At 37.0% G+C, this 27,426-nt stretch overlaps 1 protein-coding gene across 1 annotated transcript in view; it reads left to right on the forward strand.

Moving 5' to 3' along the window:
* Nucleotides 1-27,426, forward strand: part of LOC131153046 (bifunctional 3-dehydroquinate dehydratase/shikimate dehydrogenase, chloroplastic-like) — a 118,665-nt gene that overhangs the window by 49,684 nt on the left and 41,555 nt on the right. The window contains exons 4-5 of the mRNA XM_058105070.1: nt 13,713-14,053; nt 17,087-17,150. Of these exons, the coding sequence (XP_057961053.1) occupies nt 13,713-14,053; nt 17,087-17,150 (405 nt within the window). The remainder of the gene's footprint in view (nt 1-13,712; nt 14,054-17,086; nt 17,151-27,426) is intronic.

Raw genomic sequence — 27,426 nt, forward strand, 5'->3', positions numbered from 1 at the left:
GGACATTTCTTTTGCTGTATAGCAAGTCAGCCAGTTTCTTCAGACTCCTTATTATGTAGGATCATACGCTATGCTCAGGGCACTTTTGCCCGTGGTTTATTCTTCCCTGCAAGCAATTCTACTCGCCTTGTTGCTTATAGCAATGCTTGTTGGGCTGGTTGTGCGGATACACATCATTCCATCACTGGTTGGTGTGTGTATTAGGTGATGCATTGATCTCTTGGAAGAGTAAGAAGCAAGATAGGGTTTCTAAGTCATTGATGGAATCTGAATCTCAGGCAATGTCTCTTGCTTGTTTTAAAATTATTTGGCTTCGAGGTTTGCTTGCTGGGCTAGATTTTTTTGAGACCGATTCTACACCTCTACATGCCAATAATACGAGTGCTATCCAGATTGCGGCCAATCCTGTCTATCATGAGCGCACGAAGCATATTGAAGTCGATTGTCACTTTATCCGTGAAGCATTTGAAGCTCGTGTTATCACCATTCCACATATTTTGACTGAATTACAAATTGCTGATATCTTCACCAAGGCTCTCACTCGTCATCAACATTGCTTCCTTAGTAGCAAATTGATGCTTGTTGATCAACCCGCATCAATTTTAGGGGAGCTGTTAATGAAACAGCAAACAGCAAAGGCCTTGCTGTCTTCTCTCCTTATTTCAGCCCACAAACCGCAAAAGCCTTGCTGTCTTCTTTCCTTATTTCAGCCCACAATTATTTCCTTATTTCTCTATTCATTATTCTATATAGTTAGCATATATTTTTGATAGATTATAGTTTACATGTATATGGCTTGACAGATTATAGTTTACATGTATAGGGCTAGAATCATGCTAGAACTTATTTGCTTTCCATGTATAGCATTCTTGTAAAGTCTATATAATATAAAAAACTCAAGGCCAAACTATTCGGCCATTCACACAATACTTTGACAATAATATCCACGTATGGAATGATCCTTGGTTGGGGAATGTAATTTTTTCCAACTCTTTTGCTCAGCTTCTTACGCCTGAGTTCAAGGTAGGATGGTTCATTTCATCTTTTATTGATGATCCAAGTGGTCCTCTTCTTTCTTGGGATTTTCACTTTCCTATGTCGTTGAACGTTAGGGAGTTGGTAGAGCTATCCTCTTTCCTAGTCTTATTGAATAACTGTTGATTTTCTTTGGAGGAGGATAGTTAGTCTTGGTATTTGGATCCTTTAGGGATTTATTCTTGGATAACTTTTTGTGGATTTTTGACTAATTCATCTTTTCCTCTTTATAGATCCATTTGGAAGGCCAAAGTTCCCTTTAAAATCAAGGCTTTTATTTGGTCGGTTGCGCATGATTGAATTAATGCCAACAACTTGTTGCAGGTCAGGAGACCTTTGAAGGCTCTCCCTTTCTCTCTCTCTAGACGTCATTGGTCTTTGTTTAATCGTTCATAGTCTGCATTGCATCTTTTTATACATTGTGATTATGCTTGGAGGGTATGGAATAAGTTATGTGGTTTTTTAGGTGAATGTTGGTGAGTTCAGAGGTTGTGGAGGACTTTTTGGTAGTTTCTTCTGTTGGTTTTGGTAGGAAAAAGGAAAGGTAGGACTCTAGAAATGTGCTTTATTTGCAGTATTTTAGGGGTTGTGGATGAAGCATAATACAACAACAACAACAACAACAATAACAACAACAAAACCAAGCCTTAAGAGGCACTAGGTGGGGCGGCTACATGAATCCTTTTCCGCCAATTTATGCGATCATGGACAATTTCTTTCGAGAAATTTAGGGCTGTTAACTCCTTACTCACTATCTCATTCCAAGTTATTTTAGGTCTATCCCTACCCCTTCTACTATCCCTCACAATAATTAACTCTCTCTTCCTCACTAGCGCACTATGTGACCTATTTTGCAAGTGCCCAAATCATCCGAGTCGTTTCTCCCTTGTCTTATCTTCTACAGGAGCTATGCATAACTTACTACAAATATGTTCTTTTTTTAATTATCTTTCAATGTTATATCATTCATCCATCTAAGCATTCTTAACTCAGTAACTTTCAATTTTTTGATATATTGTTTCTTAGTTGTCAAACATTCTGATCCATATAGCATAGTTGGTCTTATAGCCGTCCTATAAACTTTCCTTGTAATTTTATGAGTATTCTACGATCACAAAGCACACTTGAAGCACTTTGCCGTTTTACCCAACCTGTTTTAACTCTATGCATCACGTCCTCTTCAATTTCTCCTTTAGCTTACATGATAGATCCAAGGTATCAAAATCAACAAGTGCTATTTATTTCTACTTCATAAAGTTTAACTTTGTCTCCTATATTCCTCCTACTATTATTGAAATTACATTTTATATATTCTATCTTATTTGTAATATCGTAAAGTCTCTAGATTCTAAAGCTTCTCTCCATAATTCTAACTTAACCTCTACATCATCTGCAAACGACATGCACCATGGAACCTCATTTTGGATACTCCCAGTCAGTTGATCCATCTCTAAAGCAAAAGGTAAGGGTTTAAAGCAAATCCTTGATGTACACCTATTGTAATTGGAAATTCTCTAGTCTCTCCACCTATAGTCCTTGCACTAGTCATTACTCCATAGTACATATCCTTAATGAAATTAGTATACCTACTACATACGCCTTTTTTTTCTAAAACCCACCATAGAACTTCCCTAGATACCCTATCATACGCTTTCTCTAAATCAATACATACCATAAGCAAATCACTCTTCTTTTCCCTGAACTTTTCCATTAATCATCTTAAAAGAGATATAGCTTCTGTAGTAGATCTCCTAGGCATAAAACTAAATTGATTTTCAACTACCTCTCCCCACAGCTTAACCGTATGACTCATAAGTTTAATTCCACGATAGTTATTACAATTTTGAATATCTCCTTTATTTTTGTATGTAGGTATAAAAGTACTTTTCCTCCATTCATTTGACATTTTCTTAGTTTTTATAATTGTGTTAAATAAATTAGTTAACCATATAATTCCATTATCGCCTAAGCATTTCCAAACTTCAATTGGGATGTTATCTGGTCCTATAGCTTTTCCATTTTTCTTCTTTTTTAGTGCAAACTTAACTTCGTTAACTCTAATCTTGCGAATAAATCTCATATTTTTTTTTAATCTTTTCCGCATTTATCAATTTGAAGTTTAAGCCTTCTATTTGGTTTTAATTAAATAGCTTACTAAAGTAACTTCGCCATCTTTCTTTTATGTCTTCTTCCTTAATCAAGACAATATCATTGTCACTTTTTATACGTGTTACATAACTGAAGTCCTTACTTTTTCTTTCTCTAGCTCTAGCAAGTTTAAATATATCTCTTTCTCCTTCTTTTGTATTTAGTCTATCATACAAATTATTAAATGATCTATGTTTAGTTTCACTAATGGCATTTTTTGCATCTTTTCTTGCCTTTTATATTTTTCAAAGTTATCCATGTTTCTACATTTTTGCCTTCTTTTAAACCAAATTCTTTTTGTCTTTACAATTTTTTGAGCATCTTGATCCCACCACCAACTTTCTTTGCTATTTGAGAATCTTCCTCTTGACTCACCTAAAATCTCTTTTGTTGTTTTTTAATAGAGCTAGCTATCCTACTCCTAAGAGTGTTTGTGTCTACACCATCCTCTATAGTTCAGTCACTATCTTTGATCATTTTATCTTTGAATTTAATTATATTTTCTTCCTTTAGGTTTCACCATCTAGTTCTCTTACATTGATTTATTTTATCCTTTCTCTTCCATTTTTTAATGCATATATCTAAGACTAAAACTTTTGTTGTGTGGTTAAGCTTTCACTTGGGATAACTTTACAATTTTTACATGATAAACAATCTGCCCTCCTAGTAAGAAAAAATCTATTTGACTTTTATTTTGTCCATTTTTGAAGGTTATTAAGTGTTTTTGTCTCTTCCTAAAGCAAGTATTCATTATAATAAAATTGTATGACATAGCGAAGTCTAAGATCATCTCTCCAGGCTCATTTTTGTCTCCTTATCCATATCTCCCATATATCCTCTCATAACCTTTATTATCCCTTCCACTGTTTCCATTCAGATTTGCTCCTATGAATATTTTCTCAGTCCCTGATATGCCTTGTATAAAACTTTCCATATCTTCTCAAAATTATCTCTTAATATTTTCTCATAAGTCTACTTAAGGAGTATAAGCACTAATGATATTTATTATCTCTTGACCTACGACCATTTTGATTTTTATAATTCTATCCCCTACTCTATTTACATCTACAACACTATCTTTCAAGTTTTTATCTACAATAATTCCTACCCCATTCTTATGTTTTTCTTTTCCAGTATACCAAAGTTTAAATCTTGATTTATCAATTTCTCTAGCTTTCTACTCCACCCACTTAGTTTCTTGAAGGAAAATTATATTAATTTTTATTCTAATTGTGTCCACAATTTTCTTGTGTTTACCCGTAAGTGTCCCTATATTCCAAGTTGCTAATCTAATCTTAGTGCCCTAAACTAACTTTACCCGCTCACATCCTAAATGATGCGGGAATTCTCACCTATTTAATAGTGTACTTAGGTGCTGACACGTTGCGTATATGATCGATGCCTCTATATGATTCGAGCTCTCTGTGAATGATGGTGCCCAAGAACTAACTCCTTTTATACCTCCTAGTGTGAAATTTCTATTTTCTTGGATTTAGAAGTAAATAAAGGACTTCCTATTGCGGGCAAATTTTTTGATGAGGTTACCACCAGTTGTGAAGAAATCACAAGACTCAATGAGCGCTCTGAGCGACTCCTTCCCTTCAGTTGCAGGTTTCTCTTTTATGCATATCATCTTGTAAGATCAGAAAGGAGTTGGCACAACTCATCACATCACCACAGATTTACTATCCATTCTTGGACTGAATTTTGGTTTTGTGGTGACTTAAAATATGACAACCGATTTTCTTCTACCAAAGATAGGAGATCTACCTGGGGTGCACATACATATTCCTTCATGAATTGTAAGAAATCACAAGCGGACACGAAAGGAAGACGAGGTATTTGGTGACTTAGGGGGTCAATAGTGAGGATGAGGATAAGGTACATTTGGCTACATTTCTGATGACTTGGTTTTGCATTTGTTTTTCCTAGTGAACATGGTGGTTTTATTCAACCTGAAACATTTAAAGTAGCATGCTTGATGGCTAGAGGTGTTCGCTTTCTAGTTAATATTTATAATGGCTTGAACCATATAGCTAGTTTTGAGGAGGGACTCGGGCAATGTTTAGCAGTACTCCCATGACATTATTTGTATGTGTGGATAACATCATATTTTAAGGTATATAATGAATCCAAAAATGCCCCATCCACTCCTTGAATCTATCGTTACGGATGTCAAAATCAATGTAAAATCTCTGTAGTGATTAGAAGTTGAGAAATCATCCAACAATTGAGTGGATTTTCTTGGCGAGCTACATGTCTGATTGAGTCTTCAAGGGTATTACTTGTTGATGCAATCAATGCTCAAGCCAAATTAGAGGACTTTGAGTACATAGTGAACTTACACTCCTGCTTCCTAACTTTAAGGCGAGGTAACTTTTTTCAGTGGAGCCTTATAGTCCTCACCACTTTAGCAAACAATTTGGGTATTGTCAAGATATTCCAGGAGAATTGACCAAAGATATACGAACCGCAACACTTCGGGAACTGGTTTGACTATGGCTATGTAGCTTGTTTAGCGGGCCATCTTATGAAATAATTATTCCTTAATTTATTCCTCAAGATGATTGTCTTCTGATTACACGATGATTTGATTGATGCTGGAATATTGCTACTAAGGAATACTTTCAAAATAGTTTGTTTATATTGAAATATAGTGGACATGCTGATTTTTCGTATCTCCGCCACATAATCGCAAAAGCAAATAAATATCCAACCCTTGATGATATAGAAAGCTCCAACATTAAAGCCAAAGGTGTAGATGATATCATTGTAGATACCCCTTCACAAACATACGATTCTCCAGAGAAAAAGAGTTAATTACTCTAGAGGTGCCAATCATGAAAATGGTGCGTTCTAATGTTAAGTCAAGTCTCCCTGTTCATGATGGTAGTGGTCATGGTAGTGACTGATGCAATCCTCAAAGGCTAAAAGAACTAGATGGAAGTTCGTCTCCAGGGAAAGCTAAACGTGTCATTGATTACAAACAGAAAGAGAAAGCCTTGCTAATGATTCCCATTATTGAAGCTCATATAACCAAACCTCGATCTATTCGACCAAGATGTAATCATAAATTTTATTTATTTTTTTTTTCTTTTTTTTTTTTGTTTTGTTTTGTTTTCAATTTATCACAAACCATACTCATCCCTTCATACTATACATATATATATATATATATATATATATATATTTTACTTCTCACCATTATCTCCGATGATGATGATGCTTTGACTATTAGAACATTTTTGGATAGAGGAAAGGAGAAATAGGCAAATGAAGATGCTTTGCCTAACTTGTAGTCTCAAGGAATGAACCCTCAATAAGTGGAGATTCTACAAGGAATACAACCCAGCTGGAACCATTGACTAATCAGCAGCCCAGGTCTTTGGATCAGGATTTGCAACTATGCCTTTTACACTTGTTTCATCACAACCACTTGTTGCTACCAAGGTCTTAGATTTTGATTTCAATTCAAAATTTTGAAGCTCCAAAAGTACGGACATTTCAATGGAAATTTCAATTTCGATGTCAATTTCGATTTCGATTTGAAAAAATAATGGAAATTAGTAGTAAAGCATGGAATTCTTTGTGAAGCTTTAGAAATGGTTCACTAACATAATAATGTAAGTTTTAGGACTAATATATTAAAAGTTAAATACATCTATGTTGTGTATGAGGAGGAAAATTTGTAATATTGTATGTGTATCAAAAATATTTGTTAGATAATGTGCATTAAACATATTTAGTTAATACAAATGAAATTCATAAATCATTTAAATATTTTTATTGTACAAATAATGATAATTTAGACATGATTGGTTAAATAAAATATTGTTGTAACTTGTAAGTTTATTTTTTCATATAATTTCAAAAGCACTTGTAATAATATTTTGCTTCGATAAAATTAAATAAAATAAATTAAAAGAGAAATATCACTTCACTCCTAAATCTCTCATTTGAATTATGAGGAAATTTCATTGCATAGTTAATATTTTGACAAGTTTTGCTAAAATTTCGAGATTTAGATAAATTTCGGATGATTCATTGAGATTTTGCTGCAAATTATGCAAGATGGAAGTCGATCGCCATTTCGATTTCAAGGGTGACACAAACCGAAAATTTTGATGGAAATTTCAACAATTTCGTGGAAATTTAAACCATGGCCAAGGACTTAAATTTTGAGGGAAATTTCAATGGTCTCAATTTACGGAAATTTTGATGGAAATTTCGACTTCAATTTTTGATTTAAAGAAATTTTGATTTATAGTAAATGATGGAAATTTACAATAAAACTTTAGGAAATATTAAAATATATGATTATGCTTAATATGGTATCAAAATGCATTAAAAAAATGCATATATGAAAAGTGAAAGATTTTTTAGAAGAAGAATAACCATTCTTATTGAATTTCAAGAGACATGATTACAAGATAAATAGTAGAGGAAGGCCATCAAATTAGGAAGGCCACAAAATCAGCAAATCAAATCACCACAAAAATCAGCAAATCAAATCAGCAGATCTCTAGGCTAGAAAAAAGTAAACTGAAACTACTAGAACATGAAATAATAATTTCAGATTTAAAAAAATAGAATTTCCTAATTTATTCCCTAGAAATCCGATACCCCCCCACTCAAGTTGGAGCGTAGGTATCTATCATGCCCAACTTGCTTACAAAAAACTCAAAATTGGGTCTGAAAAGTCCTTTGGTGAAAATATCGACTATTTGTTGAGTAGTAGGAACAAAAGGCATGCAAACAGCTCCATTATCAATCTTTTGTTTTATGAAGTGTCTGTCAATCTCTACATGCTTCGTGCGATTAAGTTGTACTAGATCTTGAGCAATACTTATGGCAGCTTTGTTGTCACAATACAACTTCATTGGCATGTTCACCGACATTGGCAGCTCTTCAAGAATTCTCTTCAGCCCTAGCATCTCACAAACTCTGTTAGCCATAGCCCTATATTCTGCCTCAGCACTACTCCTTGCAACCACATTCTATTTCTTGCTTCGCCATGTAACCAAATTTCCCCAGATATAAGTACAGTATCTTGGCGTGAATCTCCCTTCAATAACTGAGCCTACTCAATCTGCATCAGTCTATGCCTCTATGTTCTTCTGTGTGGTCTTCTGGAAGAGTAAACCCTAGCCTGGTGTACTCTTCAAGTATTTGAGAATTTGATAAATTGCTTTAAGATGTTTATCGTGGGGTGAATGCCTAAACTGGCTTACCAAACTCATAACAAAAGCAATATCGGGCTGTGTATGTGATAAGTAAATTAGCTTTCCCACCAACTTTTGATACCGAGTTGTATTCACTGGATCACCTTCCTTGTCATCCCCAAGTTTTTGATTGGGATCTATTGGAGTGTCTACTGGCCTACAACCGCTCATCCCAGTCTCCTTAAGGAGGTCAAGGTCATACTTCCGTTGGGAGACAACAATCCCTTTCTTTGACCAAGCAACCTCCATTCCAAGGAAATACCTCAAAGATCCTGAGTCCTTGATCTCAAATGTTGATGAGAGGGAAGTCTTCAATCGGTTCATCTCAAAAATGTCATCTCTAGTGAGAATTATATCGTCTACATACACAATCAGTATCGCTATCTTCCCATCCCGTGAATGTCTTATAAACATCGTATGATCACCTTGCCCTTGAGTATACCCCTGACTTTTAACAAACTGAGTGAATTTCTCAAACCAGGCTCTTAGTGATTGTTTTAACCCATATAAGGACTTCCAATTTGCTGGTTTACCATGAAGCTTCCAACATGTCTCCTTCGTATGCCACGGTTTTTCGCAATGCTCGCACCATGGTTTCTTACGCCCATTGAGTTTTGTAACCGTGAGATAAAGGGCTGAATTCTGGGAATAGTAATCAACAGATATAGATTTGGGAGGAATAGTGGGATTGGGTGGAATGGTTTCGGAAGTTCCGGAAGAGCCGGTGGGATTTCTTTGGGGGGCGGTCATTGCCGACTTATACGACATCATCAAAAGAAAAGAGCATGAGGCTCTGATACCATGAAAGATTTTTTAGAAGAAGAATAAGCATTCTTATTGAATTTCAAGAGACATGATTACAAGATAAATAGTAGAGGAAGGCCATCAAATTTAGGAAGGCCACAAAATCAGCAAATCAAATCACCACAAAATCAGCAAATCAAATCAGCAGATCAAATCAGCAGATCTCTAGGCTAGAAAATAGGAAACTGAAACTACTAGAAACTGAAATAGTAATTTTAGATTTTAAAAAATAGAATTTCCTAATTTATTCCCTAGAAATCTGACAAAATTTTTTTGGTGTGTATTGGGTATTAAAGTGCATATCACAAAGCAAGCTATGAAGTGAAGAACATTAAGATGATTATAAAGTTCTGGAGCTATTCCTTTGATGATTTAGGCCAACAAATTTATCATTTTAAATAACTACATTTTCAACAAATATCATACATTTAATGATCTAATACCCACATGGAGTTTCTTGGTGGCTCAAAGTCATCTCTCCTATCCTTATCATTGAGATTTTGAAATGACATATATTGTTTACAATAATAACTCAATGTTGTATAATTTCCAAAATATTGAGTATATGTGTACATGTGTTGTTCATACTCCTCTATAGTCATCTAATCCATGGCAAATTCTACTCGGCCAAAAAGATCTTCTTGTACTAGGATGTCTTCTTGCAGGTTCTACTTGCTATGTATGTCCATAGGATTGCTTTGCATTTGTATGCTGGCCATACCCATAGGTATGTGGTTGCCAATTTCCATATTGTCATGCCTGCTCATATGCATACGGAAATGGTTGGCCATATGTTGATTGTAAGGAACTATCCTTTGTAGATTGATAACCACTATAACTATTGGAGTCATGCTTTGTTTCTGTGCTCATAGGTTCCAAACTAAGGGAAAAAGTCTCCTATTCTTTTTGATACATCATCGCTTTTCCCTTTCTACAATTATACTTCTAGTCAATTGGACACGTTTCTCTTTGTAGACCCTCATCTTCTAGTTGAGGAGGATGTTTATATTGCACTTTTGGTCTATAATCTTGCTATCCCTCATTTCCTCCAGTGAAGGATGACCAAGATGACAATGAATTTGGAGAGGTGTGGTAGCAGCAATGCAGGTTGCAAAAGGAGATAGTAGCTTAAAGGGATAAAGCCCACCAACTTCACGCACTTCACCAATTGTCTTCCTCTTCTTAAAATCTTGAATAACCACAAAATCAAGGAAGAATGTCACTGAACAATTCATGGATTTAGTAATCTTGCTAACAGACATAAGATTGAAAGGAAATTTGGAATATGAAAAACCGGAGGAAGAAAAATAGAAGAAGTGGGATATATAGTCTCAATTCCCTTGACTGTAGTGGAGGATCCATCAGCAAGAGTAACACAAGGTAAATTTGCAGGATATTGAAGAGTGGAAAAGAAGCTAGGTATACTTGTAATATGATTAGTGGCAGCGGAGTCTATAACCCAACGACTAGGACGAGAAGTACTGGATGACTGGCATACTGTGGGATTGCCAATTTGGACAGGAGATGCAATGGGAAGAGAAGCTTGTTGTGATGCTTGATACTATTAGTGTTGGAACCTGGAACTTGGAGTACTCTTCCTTTGACATGGATACAGTACATTGCCCTCACTCGACCCCAAAGGTGTGGAGTTGATGGTGGCTACATTGGCTACCCCCAAAGGTGTGAAGTCAATGGTGGCTGCATTGGCAACGCGTGAGGGTCTGCGGTGGAGATCCCAACACTGCTCAATAGTATGATTATTCCATCCACAATGAGTGCACTTGTGAGGAGTACCTTTACATCATTTGTCTCTACCACCATGACCACTCAAACCACCTTGATAACTTTTGCGGTTGTGTGGTAGAGAACTAGAATCACCTTGTGTAGCAAAGGCTGTCCTCTCAGAGGCTGATGCAAAAGCAGGAGAATGCGTGCTAAAGGAAGCACGAAGGACACGAGAATAAACATTGGCAAATGATGGAAGCTTGGCACTACTAAGGATCTGGGACTAGACTACCTCAAACTCTGGTTTGAAGCCCACTAGAACCCGAAGGACTGTCATTTTCTCCAACTGCTTTTGCATCTCACGAAGGTCGGCAGTTATAAGTTGCTTGATGTTAAGCTCCTCATGAATATGCTTCAGCTCTCCAAAGTAATTTGCAAAGCTCCTATCTCCTCGTTGTAACTAAAAGTACTCCTGGGACAAATCATACATACGTGTACTATTATTGGAGTATAGAAGCTTAGCATAATCCCAAATCTCCTTGCACATATCTAGATGCATACACATTCATGCAATCTGTGGCTCCAACGAATTCCACAAGAGGGAAACAATCAAGGCATCTTCTTCAATCCACACTTCTTTTCTCTTCTCATCAGAAGGATCATATTGGAGCAAATGGTTAGATTTTCCTAGCCTTGCTTAATAAGCCCGAACAACTTTAGACCATTGAACATAATTCTTTCCATCCAACTTTTGAGTCTGTGGCAGCGATGTTGGAAACATATTAATTCGTAGACTCCATCCCAACACACAAACTTACAGCCACACCAATGTCTAATAAGAAGCACAATCAAAGCTAATCGGGACAATCACAAACTATGTGAAGCACCGACACAGCCACAGACGAGGTAAATGACTCTCCTATTGTTATAGCACTGACAGCCTCACAACTTGACTTCCGAACACTGCTACTGCTCCAAGAAACTCACAAAGAAGCGTTTACAAGCACCGAACAGAAATTAATGGATTACCGCGAGTGCATGGTCTAAAAGGTTGGATTTTAACAAGAAAACAGCTTGAAAATATTTTCTAGAGAAGGAATCAAAACATGGCAAAGGAAAAAAAAAAAGTGTGGCCGGAAGCTTGCTTATGCACTGGCACGTGGGGTCGGCACTGCTGGCAATTGGCCGACTTATGGCATTGTGTGGGACCTTTTCCTACAATGAGGTTTTATGGGAGTAGGCTTCAGAGGTTTCTGTTTTTGGCTCTATGGTTGGTTTCATGAAATAATGAAAGGTGGAGGTGGATCTAAGAAGGGTAGAAAAGAAATTTTGTGGTGGGATCAAGATGTCCAAAAAGCTGCAAGGATAAAAAGAATTTGGTGTAAAACATGGCAAAAATGTAGAAACATGGATAACTTTGAAAAGTATGAAGAAGCTAGAAAAGATGCAAAAAACGCCGGTAGTGAAGCTGAACATAGATCATTTAATAATTTGCATGATAGATTAGATACAAAAGAAGGGGAAAGAATATATTTAAACTTGCTAGAACTAGAAAGAGAAAGAGTAAGGACTTAGGTAATGTAAAATGTATAAAAAGTGAGGATGATATTGTCATGGTTAAGAAAGAAGACATAAAAGAAAGATGATGAAGTTACTTTTAATAAGCGATTTAATGAAAACCAAATAGAAGGATTAAACTTAGAATTGACAAATGACGAAAAGACTAAAATATGAGATTTATTCGCAATATTAGAGTTAACGAAGTTAAGTTTGCACTAAAAAATATGAAAAATTGAAAAGCTACAAGGCCAGATAACATCCAGATTGAAGTTTGGAAATGCTTAGGTAATAAAGGAATTATATGGTTAACTAATTTATTTAACACAAGTATAAAAACAAAGAAAATGCAAGGTGAATGGAGGAAAAACGCTTTAATGCCTATATACAAAAATGAACGAAATGAACATTGAAAGATAAATTAAGAAATGAACATATTTGCGGTAAGTTAGGGGTAACCCTTGTAGAAGTTAAGATAAGGAAGAGACAACTCAAATGGTTTAGGCACTTGCAATGTAGGCCACATGGTGCACCAGTAAGGAAGAGTGAGTTAGTTACTATGAGGGGAAATAGAAAGGGTAGGGTTAGACCTAAAATAACTTGGAATGAGATAGTGAGTAAGGATTTAATAGCCCTGAATTTGTTGAAAGAAATTGCTCATGATCGCATAAATAGGTGGAAAAGGATTCAAAGCTTGGTTTTGTTGTTGTGTTGCATATAATGTTGTATGAATATCATGTAAATTGGTGGAAAATGATTCATGTAGCCGACCCCACCTAGTGGGGCTCAAGGTTTGGTTTGTTGTTATTTTAATGTTATATAAACGTTATAGGAACTTAGCTTTTGTAAAATATAATGTGTTTTTATTACATAGATGTGCACACATACATATTGCCAGTGTCATGTACTACATTTTATAAGACTTCATATGCCTGTTCTGGGTCATGTCATGCCCATGCCCCAAGTCTTGCCTGCATGTTTCATAGCATTTAATTCAGAAGGAGATAGCAGATGGGCAGAATGCAATTTTAAACATCATCAAACAAAAACTGCAATCCTCCCTTCTCACTGAAGTGGCTTAGCTTTTGTCAAATATAATACAATAAGGAAATCTTTAGGAAAAATCAGAATCATATAATTGTAGTGTCTGAAAAAGATGGCAAGATTTTAGTGTCAGTCATTCCTTTGAAGTGGTTCTCACACTCTTGCCTGTGTCTGCAGATACCATTAATTGCTTACTCTTCAGGGGACAGAGGTCTTATAAGCCAGCTACTCTGTCAAAAATTTGGTGGTATTTTACTTTATGGATCTATTGAAGGAAATTCAGTGCCTGGTCTGCCAACTTTAAACAGCCTGAGACAAGTTTATAAAGTTGAGCACATAAATGCAGATACTAAAGTTTTTGGGCTTATTTCAAAACCTGTCAGCCATAGTAAGGGCCCTATTCTGCATAATTCTACATTCAGACATGTGGGCTATAATGGAATATATGTACCAATGCTTGTTGATGATCTCAATGAGTTTTTTAGGGTCTATTCAAACCCTGACTTCGCTGGTTTCAGGTATGCTAAATGGTGCTCAAAATTCCTTTAGAAATGCATTGTGATAAAAATATTTCATTTGTATAGATGGGGAAACCAATTTTCACCCATGCCCATTTGCTCACCTATATCCATCTTTAAATACACAACCATGGGTAAACCATATTAATTATGCAGGTCATAAATGGGCCAGCATGAGGGTGAGCCTTGATCCACTCATAAGGTGGTTATACTCAAACCAGAAGGTGATAAGGTCAAGTCATGGAAGCAACCACTCTTAATTATTTAGGTATGTCTATGCCCATCATGCCTTCTTTAGACCACTGATATGGCGTGGGAGCCTTGCCCATCAGGCAGTGTTGCATATAAATGGGTCATCCTACCCCATAATCAGAAGAGTCGGTGCAGGTCAACCCACATCAACCCCTTACCCACTCAAAGCTGAATTAGAGGCACGTACAACAAAGATGGTGTTGGAGAGAATGCCTTCGGTGTTATCAGTGGTGATTCTAGCTATGCTATCTACAAGATCAGAAGTGAGAGTGGTCAATGGACTCGCAAACAATGCTGTTGGCCTCATTGTTGACTGCTGCAAGACAGTTTGGTTTTCCATGTGGAAGGGGAAGAGTGGAGCACTGTTCATCAACTGATGCTTCCAGGAAGCAGTTGAGAGCTCAATTTTTTCAAAGAACCCAATTCCTCCTCCCCTTCTTTCTCCTTATACTTCTTTCCCATTTCCTTTTCAAATAAATATGTTAAACTAGCATTAGTTTCTTTTAGTATAGGTTTGTACTTGTTTTATTTGTTCAGAGATATTTTTGCCCTTGGGAATAGTTACATAAGGGTATGACTGATCTGAGAGTCCTGTTTCCTGCTGTCCAACTTTATTCCCTACTTTTCCTCTCTCCTTTACAATTTATCTGCTCCTAGACCTGGTTGCATTGATACTCAGCCTACCAGGTTTGATTACTCAGGATTATGGCATTGTATTGGAGCAATCAAAACATTTAATTCTGAGTGATCTGATTGTTGTTCAATGCCTGTCTTCTTCCCCCTCTCTTTTTCTTTCAATAGTTCTTGAATCAGAAACCATCTTTCTGGATTGGAAATTGTTTATGCTTCCTTTTTCTGCTGTTCAGTTGCATCATTTTTCGGTGTTTGGCATGATTGTTTTTCTTTTTTTGATGTGAAAGCAGTCTCTTTTCTTTCATCTTAGGGCCTGAGATGGTCAATTGTGATGTATCCCTGTATTTGTGGTGGTTTACTGATGCGAAGGCAATCATATACTCTCTAATAGGCTGCTGTTGCTATTTTGAAGTTTCTTTGGTTGGTCATGGCATAATGATTCCGTTTTGATGTTTTTCTGATGCTGTGCATCTGTGGTTGTTTGCAATCATATATCAAGTGCTTAAGTTTTTTATTTGTGTTCAATCACCATATCTCCTGTTCATGCCTGCACTTGCCTCCTGGTTGGCCCTTTGTTATTGATGCGGCTCTTTTGAGTGCCTGCAATTATTGGTTATGAATTGTGATATACTCCGTTCTCTGTGATTGTGGCTAACTTTGGCAGAATTGTTGGAGGCTGCTTCTTGGAGTACTGAAGTGCTGTTGCATGCTGCTGTGTTCTGCCCACTGGGTTCTGGTGGTTTGTGTCCTTTCTGGTTCCTGCTGGTCTTCTTTGCTGTGTAGTGGTTTCTATTGATTGGTTTCTATTGATTGGGTAGCATATTTTGTGTCGTGTGCTGTGTTGGGTGCTGTTGTTATGACTTCAATAGATAATAGTTCATATCATAGTGTCAATGCAAAGATTACACAGCCTTTTGGTTGGCTCTGCCAACTTTTATGGTTTCGAGTTGTAAGGATCTACATTGATGCAAGACGCAAAACTAAATATTGGTGCAGGATCCCCCACCTTGTGACTTAAAAGATATGAATAAATGAAGACAATACTATTCATTTGTGGTGAGGATGTCACCAATGTGATGTTGGACCAGACTGCTGAGGACACATGGAATGATCTTTGTGAAAGTTACTCCAAGAATAAGAATCAAACACGTTACTTGACTCATGAGAAGTTCTTTGAGTTTAACAAAGGCAAGTGGATCTATTTGCGAGTACTGCGGTATTCTAAAGGTTATTTGGGAGGAATTAAATATCTACCAACAAAATATTGAGATGCCTATGAAGCTACTGGCAAAATTTTTTACTCCTACATTTTTGGCTGAGTTGATCCTGGTCCTCAAACAGTTTGTTAGACCGATGACCTAGCTCCTCCTGTCAAGATAGTTCGGCCATGGATGGTGTTACCTCTCATCGTGAAGAATGCAGCAAAGTCTAGGAAGTGGTATTGGGGGTTCTACTGGAGGTTCAGGTCTTGGCAGTTTTCTTGTTTGCACTAATTTAGGCAAGGAAAACCATGTCATTGATTGTGATCTTCATGGAGAACCAGTGTAGGCCAAGTCCTTTGTTGGTGGTGATCTCTCACCCTTTTTATTACATATTTGTATTTGTTTTATTTTGTCCTCAAGGACATGTGAATAGTGTGGCTGGTTTTGGAGTATTAGCTCTTAGACTGGGAAACAAAAGCAGGGAAAAAGTTGGCCAGCAGCACTCAGGATTCACAGAGCAGCCGTACAGTTGAAGTACATATTCCTGAGCACAATAATACCTTGAACAAATAAAACCTTATACTAAAACAACTAAAGCTACTTTGCCTAAATCTTCTCAGAAAAAAAATACTCGATCCATATGTTTCCTACCATCCCATTTTACCGGTACACAAGAAAAGCATATTATAGTTATAATTTGACCAAGCTACAATTTGAATTATTTTCTGTTTCAACAAAAAAAGGTGCAAATTTCATTGTTGCTCATTTTTTGCAAGTATATGACTAATTTATGTCTGATTGGATGAGATGGAAATTTTTAGCTTTTATGCTTCCTCACGTGAAACAGTTGTTTTTTGGGCCCTTTTCTGTCATTTTTACTCAGCCCATTTAGGATTGGTGTTTTATTTCTAAAATATTTTTTTAACCTTTCCTCTCTGTAAACCAGTGTTGGGATTCCGTACAAGGAAGTTGCAACTGGATTTTGTGATGAAGTTCATCTGCTTGCTCAGGTGCGCATAATTCCATGTTAAATTTCAAAAGTATGAGTCTGGATCGATAGTGTATTAAAGTATATTAAATCAAAACACTGTAAAAGGTTAAATCTGCACCAGCGTTTGAAGTGTCTGCCTACTTAATAGAATAAAGCAGTTTTCAGTAGATAGTGTACTGGAATTAGCAGGCAATAACTTCTGGGATTCTGTTATTCTTTGGCTTTTCTATTGTTATGGATATATTCGTGCTTCAGTTTACTGAATAAACTGCTCTCTGGACCTTGGTGTGATGATATATGACTGGTAACTAGACAATTTGGAAAGCTTGTACTGGAATGCAGCTGTGCAATGTTCTATGCATGGTTTTAAAACCCAGAACAGACTGGTCAGTCTGACAGGTCAGACTCCGGGTGATGTCACAAACAAGTTATGGCGCAAACAGGAGCCAACCCGGGCGAGTTGGTTTAACATGGTTAGACTCACTAAAAAGGAGAAAATTAAGTATTGCAAATTTTGCAAGCCATAGGTGTTGAACCTGGGCCCTCCTGTCAGGAGGAGCAGTACTTCTCTAGCCACCTAGATAGCACTTTGTGCTTCTTTAGTCAATGGAAATATATGTAATCAATGTATTCATATATACTTATGTTGAGATTTTTGATTAAATGAATGACCTAGCTCATTAGATAGGTCTCTCCCTCTATTTATAATGCATATCAAATACATTATGATGGCCATAATACCCTTACTCTCACTAATTAACATAACACTAACAAACTTAATAATACTAAAAGACTAAAATAACCATTAACACTCCCCTCAAGCTGTAGCGTAGATATCATATGCTCCTAGCTTGTTAAGAGAGCACCCTCCAAAGCTTTGGCAAACAAATCAGCAAGCTGCATATCAGACTTCACATAAGTGGTAGTAATGAGCTTCTGCACAAGTTTTTTCCAAACAAAATGGCAATCAACTTGAATGTGTTTTGATCGCTCATGGAAGGCCTGGTTGGAGGCAATATGAAGAGCAACTTGATTATCACACATCAACTCCATAGACTGAGAATGTGGAAAATCCAATTCATCAAACATGTTCTTCAATCAAACAAGTTGACATGTAGTGTGAGCTAGAACCCTATACTCTGATTCAACACTTGACTTGGCCACCATAATTTGTTTCTTACTCTTCCAAGAAACCAAATTACCACCAACCAAGATACAGTATCTGATTGTGGATCTTTGGTCAGAAGGTGGCTTGACTCAATCTGTCCGTATTTCCCTGAATATAAGTGTGACCTTGATCTCGGTATAAAAGGCCTATCTAGGTGCACCTTTGAGATTACTCAAGATGCAAATTTACTGCATCCTAGTGATTTGTCCCCTGAAAACCCAAGAATTGACTCACAATACTTGTTGCAAAAGATATGTTTAGGTAAGTGACTGAGAGATAATTCAACTTTCCAACAATTCTTTGCTATCGTGCAGGATTAGGCAACAAATATATCCCATATCTGGCACTAACTTGCTGTTAGGGTCCATGGATGTATCAATCGGTTTGGATCCTAATTACCCAATATCATCCAAAAAATCAAGAACATACTTCCTCTATGACAAACAATTCCCATACGAGATTTGGATACTTTTATACCCAAGAAGTATTTCAATGGCCCCAAATCTTTGCCTTGAAACTTAGTCTGTAGAAAATGTTTAAGGCTTTGAATACCTTGATCATCATCAACTGTAATTACAATATCTTCCACATATATAGCACGGATTCTGCTTGATGAAGTATGATGATAACACATAGTGATCCACTGCACATCGTCGAAGGCAAACGCAAGTACTACAACACTGAATGGACCAAACCATGCTCTGGGAGACTATGTCAAACCATATAGTGCCTTCTTGAGCCGACACACTAAGCCTGACTCGCCCTAAGCAACAAACCTACTTGGTTGCTTCATATAGACCTCCTCCTTAGATCACCATGCAAGAAGGCATTCTTCATATATAATTGATGCAGAGGCCAGTGACAAGTGGTGGCCAAGGAGATGAATAGACATACTAATGTAAGCTTGGAAACTAGGGAAAAAGTGTTGGAATAATCCAAACCTGACACCCGAGTATAGCCCCTATGAACAAGACGTGCTTTCAGACGAGCCACATAACCATCAGGGTTGACTTTCACAATGTATACCTTGCGACAACTAACCACAGATTTGTCAGGAAGAAGAGATACCAATTCCCAAGTATCGTTGTCTTGTAAAGCATTCATCTCTTCAATCATGGCATTCCTTCACCCAAAGTGAACTATGGCTTCCGAAAGAGATTTAGAAAGGGCAGAAGATGAAAGAGTAGTAATAAAACAATAGTAGGAGGGTGATAAAAAGTCATAGGAACCATAGTTGGAGATGGGATGTTGTGTGCATGTGTATTTTCCTATCCAAAAAACAATGGGAGGACCAACATCATGGGGAATATGATCATCAAATGAGGAAACCAAAGAAGTGATGCAAAGTTGCACTGTAACAATGATATCCCTTTTGAGTATATAAGTAGCCCAGACCGGCACATTTTATAGCATGAGGATCCAACTTATTCACCCCAAGAGTTAGTTAATGAACAGAGGACACACCTGAATATACGAAGAGGTAGAGAGAATAATGTTGAATTAGGAAAGAGAATAGAGTAGGGAATTTTACCACTAAGAATGGAAGGCATCTTGTTGATAAGATAGCAAACAGTAAGTACAACATCACTCCAAAACACATTACGTACATGCTGTTGAAGATCTTCCGCATATGGAAAGCTACCATTCTCGGCAACTCAAAATATAGAGCGTGGCTAGAATCACAATTAGTGTGTCCTAAATTAGACTTGCCTTATTAGCTATAATTTCCTAAAATTAATTGTATAGAGTGTGTTGATTTCTTTCTATTTATAGGCACCTAACTTTATGTATAAAAGCAGGAGTATGTAATGATGTTATACACAATATAATACAAAAAGTCTTCGTTAGTTTTTTCTGCTTGGTATCAAAGCCTAAGATTCTTAACACTCTAGCCTCACATTACTTAAAAAACCCTAGCCACACATTCCATCCCTGGGAAAACCCTAGTCACCATTAGCTTCTCGAGCACACAGACTCAAGCTGAGAAAGAAGTTCAGTCGCGACCTCCTTCTCAAGCAAAACCCTAGATGCTGCACGTCCCTACCCACCTGCAAACAGAAACCTCACAAATCATCATGTCTGTTGACAGTAAACATCTCGTGTCAACTATGCAATTCAACAACCTGTATGATGAATCCAACCTCCCGATGGTGTTTGAGAAGCCGAATTCCACCAATTATGTTAATTGGGCACAATCAGTCAAGATGACCATTAGAGGGAAGTGCAAGTTGGGATATCTAGATGGCTCTAAGGAGTAGCCAAAAAAAAAATGAAGTTGCAGTAGAGAGATGGGAAGATGAATACTGACAAGTGTTAGCTTCGCTGATCAACACTATGCATCCAAACATTGGGTGTAAGTTGTAACTACCCTTTCATGAAGAAGAAAAGCAATCTATGGGTAGTTGTGAAAGAGGAATTTTCAAGTGGAGGTTATGATGGCTCAATGTATGAGTTGGAGAATCAGATCCAAGACACTAAACAAGGTGATTCCGATGTTAACTTCTATTTTAGTTCTCTAAAGGGATTATAGATGTAATTAGATTATTATCAAAATTTAGAACTTGAGAATACTCATGTTCCAATTAGAGTTACTCGCCTTGTGGAGAAGGGTAGGACGTATAAATTCTTGGCTGATTTACGATATGAATATGGTAATGTGTGCTCCATGGTGATTTGTAGAACTCATTTTCGTTCCCTTTGTGAAGCTTTCTCGATGGTACGAAGTGAAGAGAGCAAAAGAAAGGCCATGACTACTAAGGATCGGAGTGGAAAATCCGTGGCTATGGCAGTCAACAGAGATCGTAGACCTCCAAATAAGAGGAAGAAAGGGGACGACAAGGACAATCTTTGGTGTGACCTATGCTATAAATGGAGAGATACTATTGACACTAGTTGGGAGATACATGGAAGGCCAGGAGCTAATAGAGATAAAGGTAAAAAGGTGAGTAAAGCACATATGGCTGAAGGTGCTCAACAACAGGAGGAGACTGAGTCAGCTTTTACCAACAAGCAGCTTGCAAAACTAATGAAGTTACTAGAAATCCATGCCAAGACTACTAACTCCATAGGGGTTGGTAAAACTTTCTATGCTCGCTTTACTACTTCAAATAACTATAACATAATTTAGGAGCTTCAGACCATATGGTAGGAAATAGCTCTATTTTTATCTCATATATACCTAGCCCTAGTAACCATAAAGTTGAAATTGCTAATGGTTCAACATCGGTAGTTGTAGGAAAAGGAATAGTTTAGTTTGGAGGGAAACTGACATTACCTAATGTTCTGTAGGTGCCTCGACTATCAGCAAACCTAATCTTTGTTCAAAAGTTATGCAGGCAACTTAACTGTTAGTGTGTTTTCTGAATTTGATGGTTTTTTTAAGGATTTGACCTTAATGTAGAAAAGTGGCTTGGGTGAGGAAGAAAATGGGTTGTACCTGGTGAAGATGCACAACAGGCACCAACAACAAATACTATCCACAAGTTTTCATGGAATGCAATGACCTGGTGATCCTCCTGAACCTTATGAGACTTGGTCATCCATCTTTTCTTGTTCTTAGTAAAATGTTTCCTAGCTAACAAAGCCCTATGATGTATCCTAGTTTCATTGTTATACTTGTGAATTAGCTAAACATCATATACTGTCTTATCCTTCAATTACTAATAAAGCATCTACTCCTTTTTCAGTTATTCATTCAAATGTGTGGGGAGCTTGTCACATATCTTCTGTCTTTGGTTATCGTTGGTTTGTAACATTCATAGATGAGCACACTAGACATATGTGGGTGTATCAGATGCATGAAAAATCTAAGGTTTTTTCACTGTTTGTTATTTTTTTACAACATGATCTAAAATCTCTTTGACACAAAAATCAGAATAATTAATAGTGACCAAGGTAGAGAATATGTCAATAATGACTTAAAACATTCTTTACCGAAAAACGCATTATTCCCCATATGTTGTGTGCACACACCTCTCCGTAGAATGGTCTGGTAGAAAGAGAAAAACAGCACCTTCTAGATGTCACTCATAGCTTACTCTTTAATCATAAAGTTCCTAAGCATTTTTGGGGTGATGCGCTCTTAATTGCTACCTTTCTTATTTGTCGGATACCTTCTAGAGTTTTAGACTTTGAATCTCCATTGGAAAAACTTATACATATGATAAAGTAAGGTGCAAGTGATTTTAAGGATATGTCTATTTTTCCTCTCTACAACCCCATATTTTTAAGTAGTGCCAGCACAAAATGATTGATGAAAAATACCAAACTGAGTCTTATAAGTAGCGAATTGAGTATTGAAATGCTCTTTAGCATTATCACTCCAAAGTTTTCGAACTAGCAAACCAAATTGACTCTTTATTTTAGAACAAAATACACGAAATTTATGAAATAACTTAGAACAATATTTTATTAAATATAGCCAAGTCATCCTTGAATAATCATCCACAAAAGTTATAAAGTGCCTGAAACCCAACTTGCACACAACTTTACTAGGTCCCCAAACATTAGAGTGAACTAACATGAAAGGGCTTGTAGCCTATCTATTACTTTATTGACTTGGGAAGCAAAAGGGACACGACAATGCTTTCTTAATTGACAAGACTCACAATCAAGACTAGACATATAACTTAAATAAGGAACTAGATGTTTCAACTTTTCAAAGATGACCAAGGCAACAATAAATTTGGAGAGGTGTTGTAGTAGTAGTGCAGGCAGTACAAGGAGATAGCGACTCAAAAGTGATAGTCCATTAGCTTCGCACTCTCTACCAATCATCTTCCTTGTATTCAAATCCCGAATGACCATAGAATCAGGGAAGAATATTACTGAACAATTCATGGATTTGATAATCTTGCTAACTAGCATAAGATTAAAAGGAAACTTGGGAGTGTACAAAATTGAAGGAAGAGAAATAGAAGAATTGAGATTTATAGTCCTAATTCTCCTAACAATAGTGGGCGATCCATCGACAAGAGTAATATGAGATAAGTTTTCAGGATATTGGAGAGTATAAATGAAATTCAGTATACTTGTAATATGATCAATGGTAGTGGAGTCGATAACCCAAAGACTAGGACAAGAAGTACGGGATGAAAGGCATGTTGTGGGATTACCTGTTTGGGCCAGAGATGCAATGGAAAGAGAAGCTGTTTGTGACGCTTGATACTGTTGGAACTTGGAATACTCTTCCTTTGACATAGATATATTATATAGGTCCCTTTTGGCCTTAAGGTGTGGGGTCAATGGTAGTTGCATTGGCTGCCCCCAAAGGTGTGGAGTCAGTGGTGGCTGCATTGGCGACACGAGAAGGTTTACCATAGAGATCCCAACATTGCTAAGTAGTATAATTACCTTGTCCACAATGAGTGCACTTACGAGGAGTGCCTCTATTGCATCTTGAAATCAGAATGGGTTTTCTATATTTCTTGAATGAATTATTTGTACAAGCCGATATTATACTTATTTATTTGTACAAGCTGATACATTATACTTATAATACAATCAGGTATGCTAAAGATGGAAACGATCTCCTAAAATAATCTCTCTCAATAATAGACAATTATCTACATAAATATCCCCTAAATCACTCCAAGACACTCGGGATTTCTACACTCCCCCTCAAGTTGGATCGTAGATATTGATCATATCCAACTTGCAGATGAAATCATCAAAACTCTGTCGGGCCAACCCTTTGGTAAAGATGTCTACTATTTGTTCCTTGGTAGGAACATAAGTCATACAAATGGTTCATTCTTCAACCTTTTCTTTGATAAAGTGTCGGTCCACTTCTACATGCTTAGTTTTGTCATGTTGAACTGGATTGAGAGAAATACTGATGGCTGCTTGGTTATCATAATAGAGTTTGATAGGGAATTTCACCGTGATTTGTAGTTCTTTTAAAAGTTTTTGTAACCACAGTCCTTCACATATCCCTTGTGCAATTGCCCTGAACTTAGCTTCAACACTACTTCGAGCCATTACATTATGTTTTTTAGTCCTCCAAGTCACCAAATTTCCCCTTACAAAGGTGCAATATCTGGTGGTAGTCCTTCTATCTTCTGCTGATGTTGCCCAATCAGCATTTGTGAAAACTTCTACTTCCTTGCTTTCACACTTCTTAAAGAAGAGTTCTTTGCCCGGAGAACCCTTGAGATACCTGAGTATCTTGTCCATAGCCCCTAGGTGAGTCTCCTTTGGTGAATGCATGTGTTGGCTTACCACACTTATTGCAAATGTGATGTCGGGTCTAGTATGTGATAGATAGATTAGTTTACCAACCAATCTTTGATACCTTTCCTTTTCAACCGATATTTCACAGTCTTTAACTCTCTTTACTTCTTCAATGGGGGTTTCACTAGGTTTGCATCCAAGCATGCCAGTTTCAGTTAGGAGATCAAGGATATACTTTCGCTAAGAGACACTGATGCCCTTTTTTGATCTAGCAACTTCCATTCCCAAGAAGTACCGCATTTGTCCCCGGTTTTTAACTTTAAACTCAGTAGTTAGGACTTTCTTCAATATTTCCATCTCCACCGTATCATCTTTAGTTAGGATTATATCATCAATATACACAATTAGAATTGTTTTCTTCCCACTTTCAGACTATTGGAAAAACATAGTGTGATCTGATTGCCCTTGTCGATATCCTTGGTTCTTTATCACCTTCGCAAATCTGTCGAACCTTATTCTAGGAGATTGCTGGAGTCCATACAAGGACTTCTTGAGTTTACATACTTTGTTTTTTTTACCTTTCTTACTGAAACATGGTGGCATCGTCATGTAGATTTCTTCTTCTAACTTGCCATTTAGAAATGCATTCTTAATGTCAAGTTGCTAAAGTGGCCAATCTAAGTCGGCTGCCAAGGACAAAAGAACCTAAACTGTATTCAATTTTACCACCGGTGCAAACGTCTCCGTGTAGTCAATGCCATAGGTCCGTGTAAACCCTTTTGTAACAAGACGGGCTTTATACCGTTCAATTGTCCCATCAGCTCTATATTTCACCGTGAAGACACATTTGCAGCCCATTGGCTTCTTCCCTCTCGGAAAATTCATAACATCCCAAGTTCCATTCTTTTTTAGGGCCCGCATTTCCTCCAAGATGACTTCCCTCCGTTTAGGAATCTCCAAGGCTTCCTGGATATTCTTTGGAATTTTTATCCTGTCAAGGTTAGAGGTAAAAGCACGACACCCTATAGACAGAGTTTTATAAGATATGAATTTTGAAATGGGATGGAGAGTACATGACATAGTTTGTTTTCTAAGAGCAATGGGTAAATTGATGTCATCAGGTGCAGACTTATCAGAAGGAAGCTCATGGCCATTTGGATCTATTACCTAATCAGGATTTGGCGTGGACTCATGGTTGCTTGGAGCTATCACCAGTTTCAACTCTCTTGGCGCCTCAGATATGAGATTCTCCCTGTTCTTTGATTTTGGCTTCCTTAAGTAAACAAGTATCTCCTTGTTATTTTGTTTTTCTGCATCTCCCTCTGAGTTTAAGTGGTCTTTTGTATATGACAGATCAGGGAATGGTGTAGTGGTGCTGACAGACTCAGTGTATGGTACAGATTCATCAACAGAGAAATCAAAGAACCAATCTTCACTCCAATTCCCCCCTTGAAGAGAGGGCTTTCGGATGTAAGGAGTGGTTTCAAAGAATGTGACATCAAGGCTAACAAACAATTTTTTACTGACAGGATCATAACATTTGTAGCCTTTTCGAGTAGGAGAGTAACCAATAAAAGCGCATTTAATGGCACGAGGTTCCAATTTATCCATATTGTGAGCATGAAGATGTAAAAATGCAGTACACCCAAAATTTTTTAGGGAGATTTTGGAGTTGAGCCGAGAGTTGGGAAAACATTTTTATAATTTTTGGAGAGGAGTGGCAAAAGAAAGAACCCGACTAGACATTCTATTAATGAGATATATAGTTGTTAAAATGACATTACCCCAAATTTTTTTTTTTCATATTTGTAGTGAACATCAATGCCCGAGATACTTCGAGAATATGCCTATTTTTGCGTTCGGCAACCCCATTTTGTTGAGGGGTATCGACACAGGAACTTTGATGGATGATTGCATTTTATTGAAGATAATTTCTCAAGATATTATTGAAATATTTTGTACCATTATCAGTACGCAAGATTTGAATGTGAGTTTGGAATTGTGTTTGAATCATGGAGTGGAAATTGATAAAAATAGATCGGACTTCAGTTTTATCTTTCAACAGGTAAACCCAACAAATACAAGTGTGATCATCAATAAAAGTAACAAACCATTTTGTGTGAGTGCGATTAAGAGAGTAGGAGGGGCCCCATAAATCACTTTGAATCATAGTAAAAGGTCTGTATATTTTGTATGTGAATTTTGGAAAGGAATTACGTTGGTGTTTTGCAAGTTCACAAATCTCATACTGAAAATCATAAGACATCTTATTTGAACAAATGGAAGGAAATAAACGTCTTATGTATTGAAAATTTGGATGACCCATCCTAGAATGCCATAACAAAATTTCACTATCCCTGGAAATAGATGCAAAATCACAATTAGCAGTTTGACATTGTTCACTCATATTCGCCTCCTTAAAGTAGTAGAGTCCTTCACACTCCTTAGCTCAGCCAATTGTCTTCCCCGATGATAGTTCCTGGAAAACATAGTGAGAGGAAACGAATTTAGTGGAGCAATTGGAATCTTTTGTCAACTGGCTAATGGATAATAAATTGCAAGACAACCTAGGGACGTGTAGTACAGATTCTAGAGTTATAGAGTCAAAGATTCGAATACTCCCTTTGCCTGCAACAAATGAGAGTGATCCATCTGCAATTTAAACTTTCAAATTTCTAGCACAAGGTGAATAGGATGAGAACAGATGATAGAAAATCAGTCATATGATCAAAGACACCAAAATCAATTATCCATGGTGATTTGTAATGAGAGATGGTATTTATGGCTGTCAAAAAATTACCTCGGTGGGCTAAAAAACCAGATGGAATATGTGTGGAAAATTGACTCGATGCTTGAATGATAGAGAACATTTTATAGAGTTTCTCCAACTGTTCTGGATTGAATGCACCACTTGAAGTGGAATTATTATTTTTTGCACCTTGTGGTTTCTCGGTTG

This window comes from Malania oleifera, chromosome 4 (genome assembly GCF_029873635.1).
Source record: "Malania oleifera isolate guangnan ecotype guangnan chromosome 4, ASM2987363v1, whole genome shotgun sequence".
NCBI lineage: Eukaryota > Viridiplantae > Streptophyta > Magnoliopsida > Santalales > Ximeniaceae > Malania > Malania oleifera.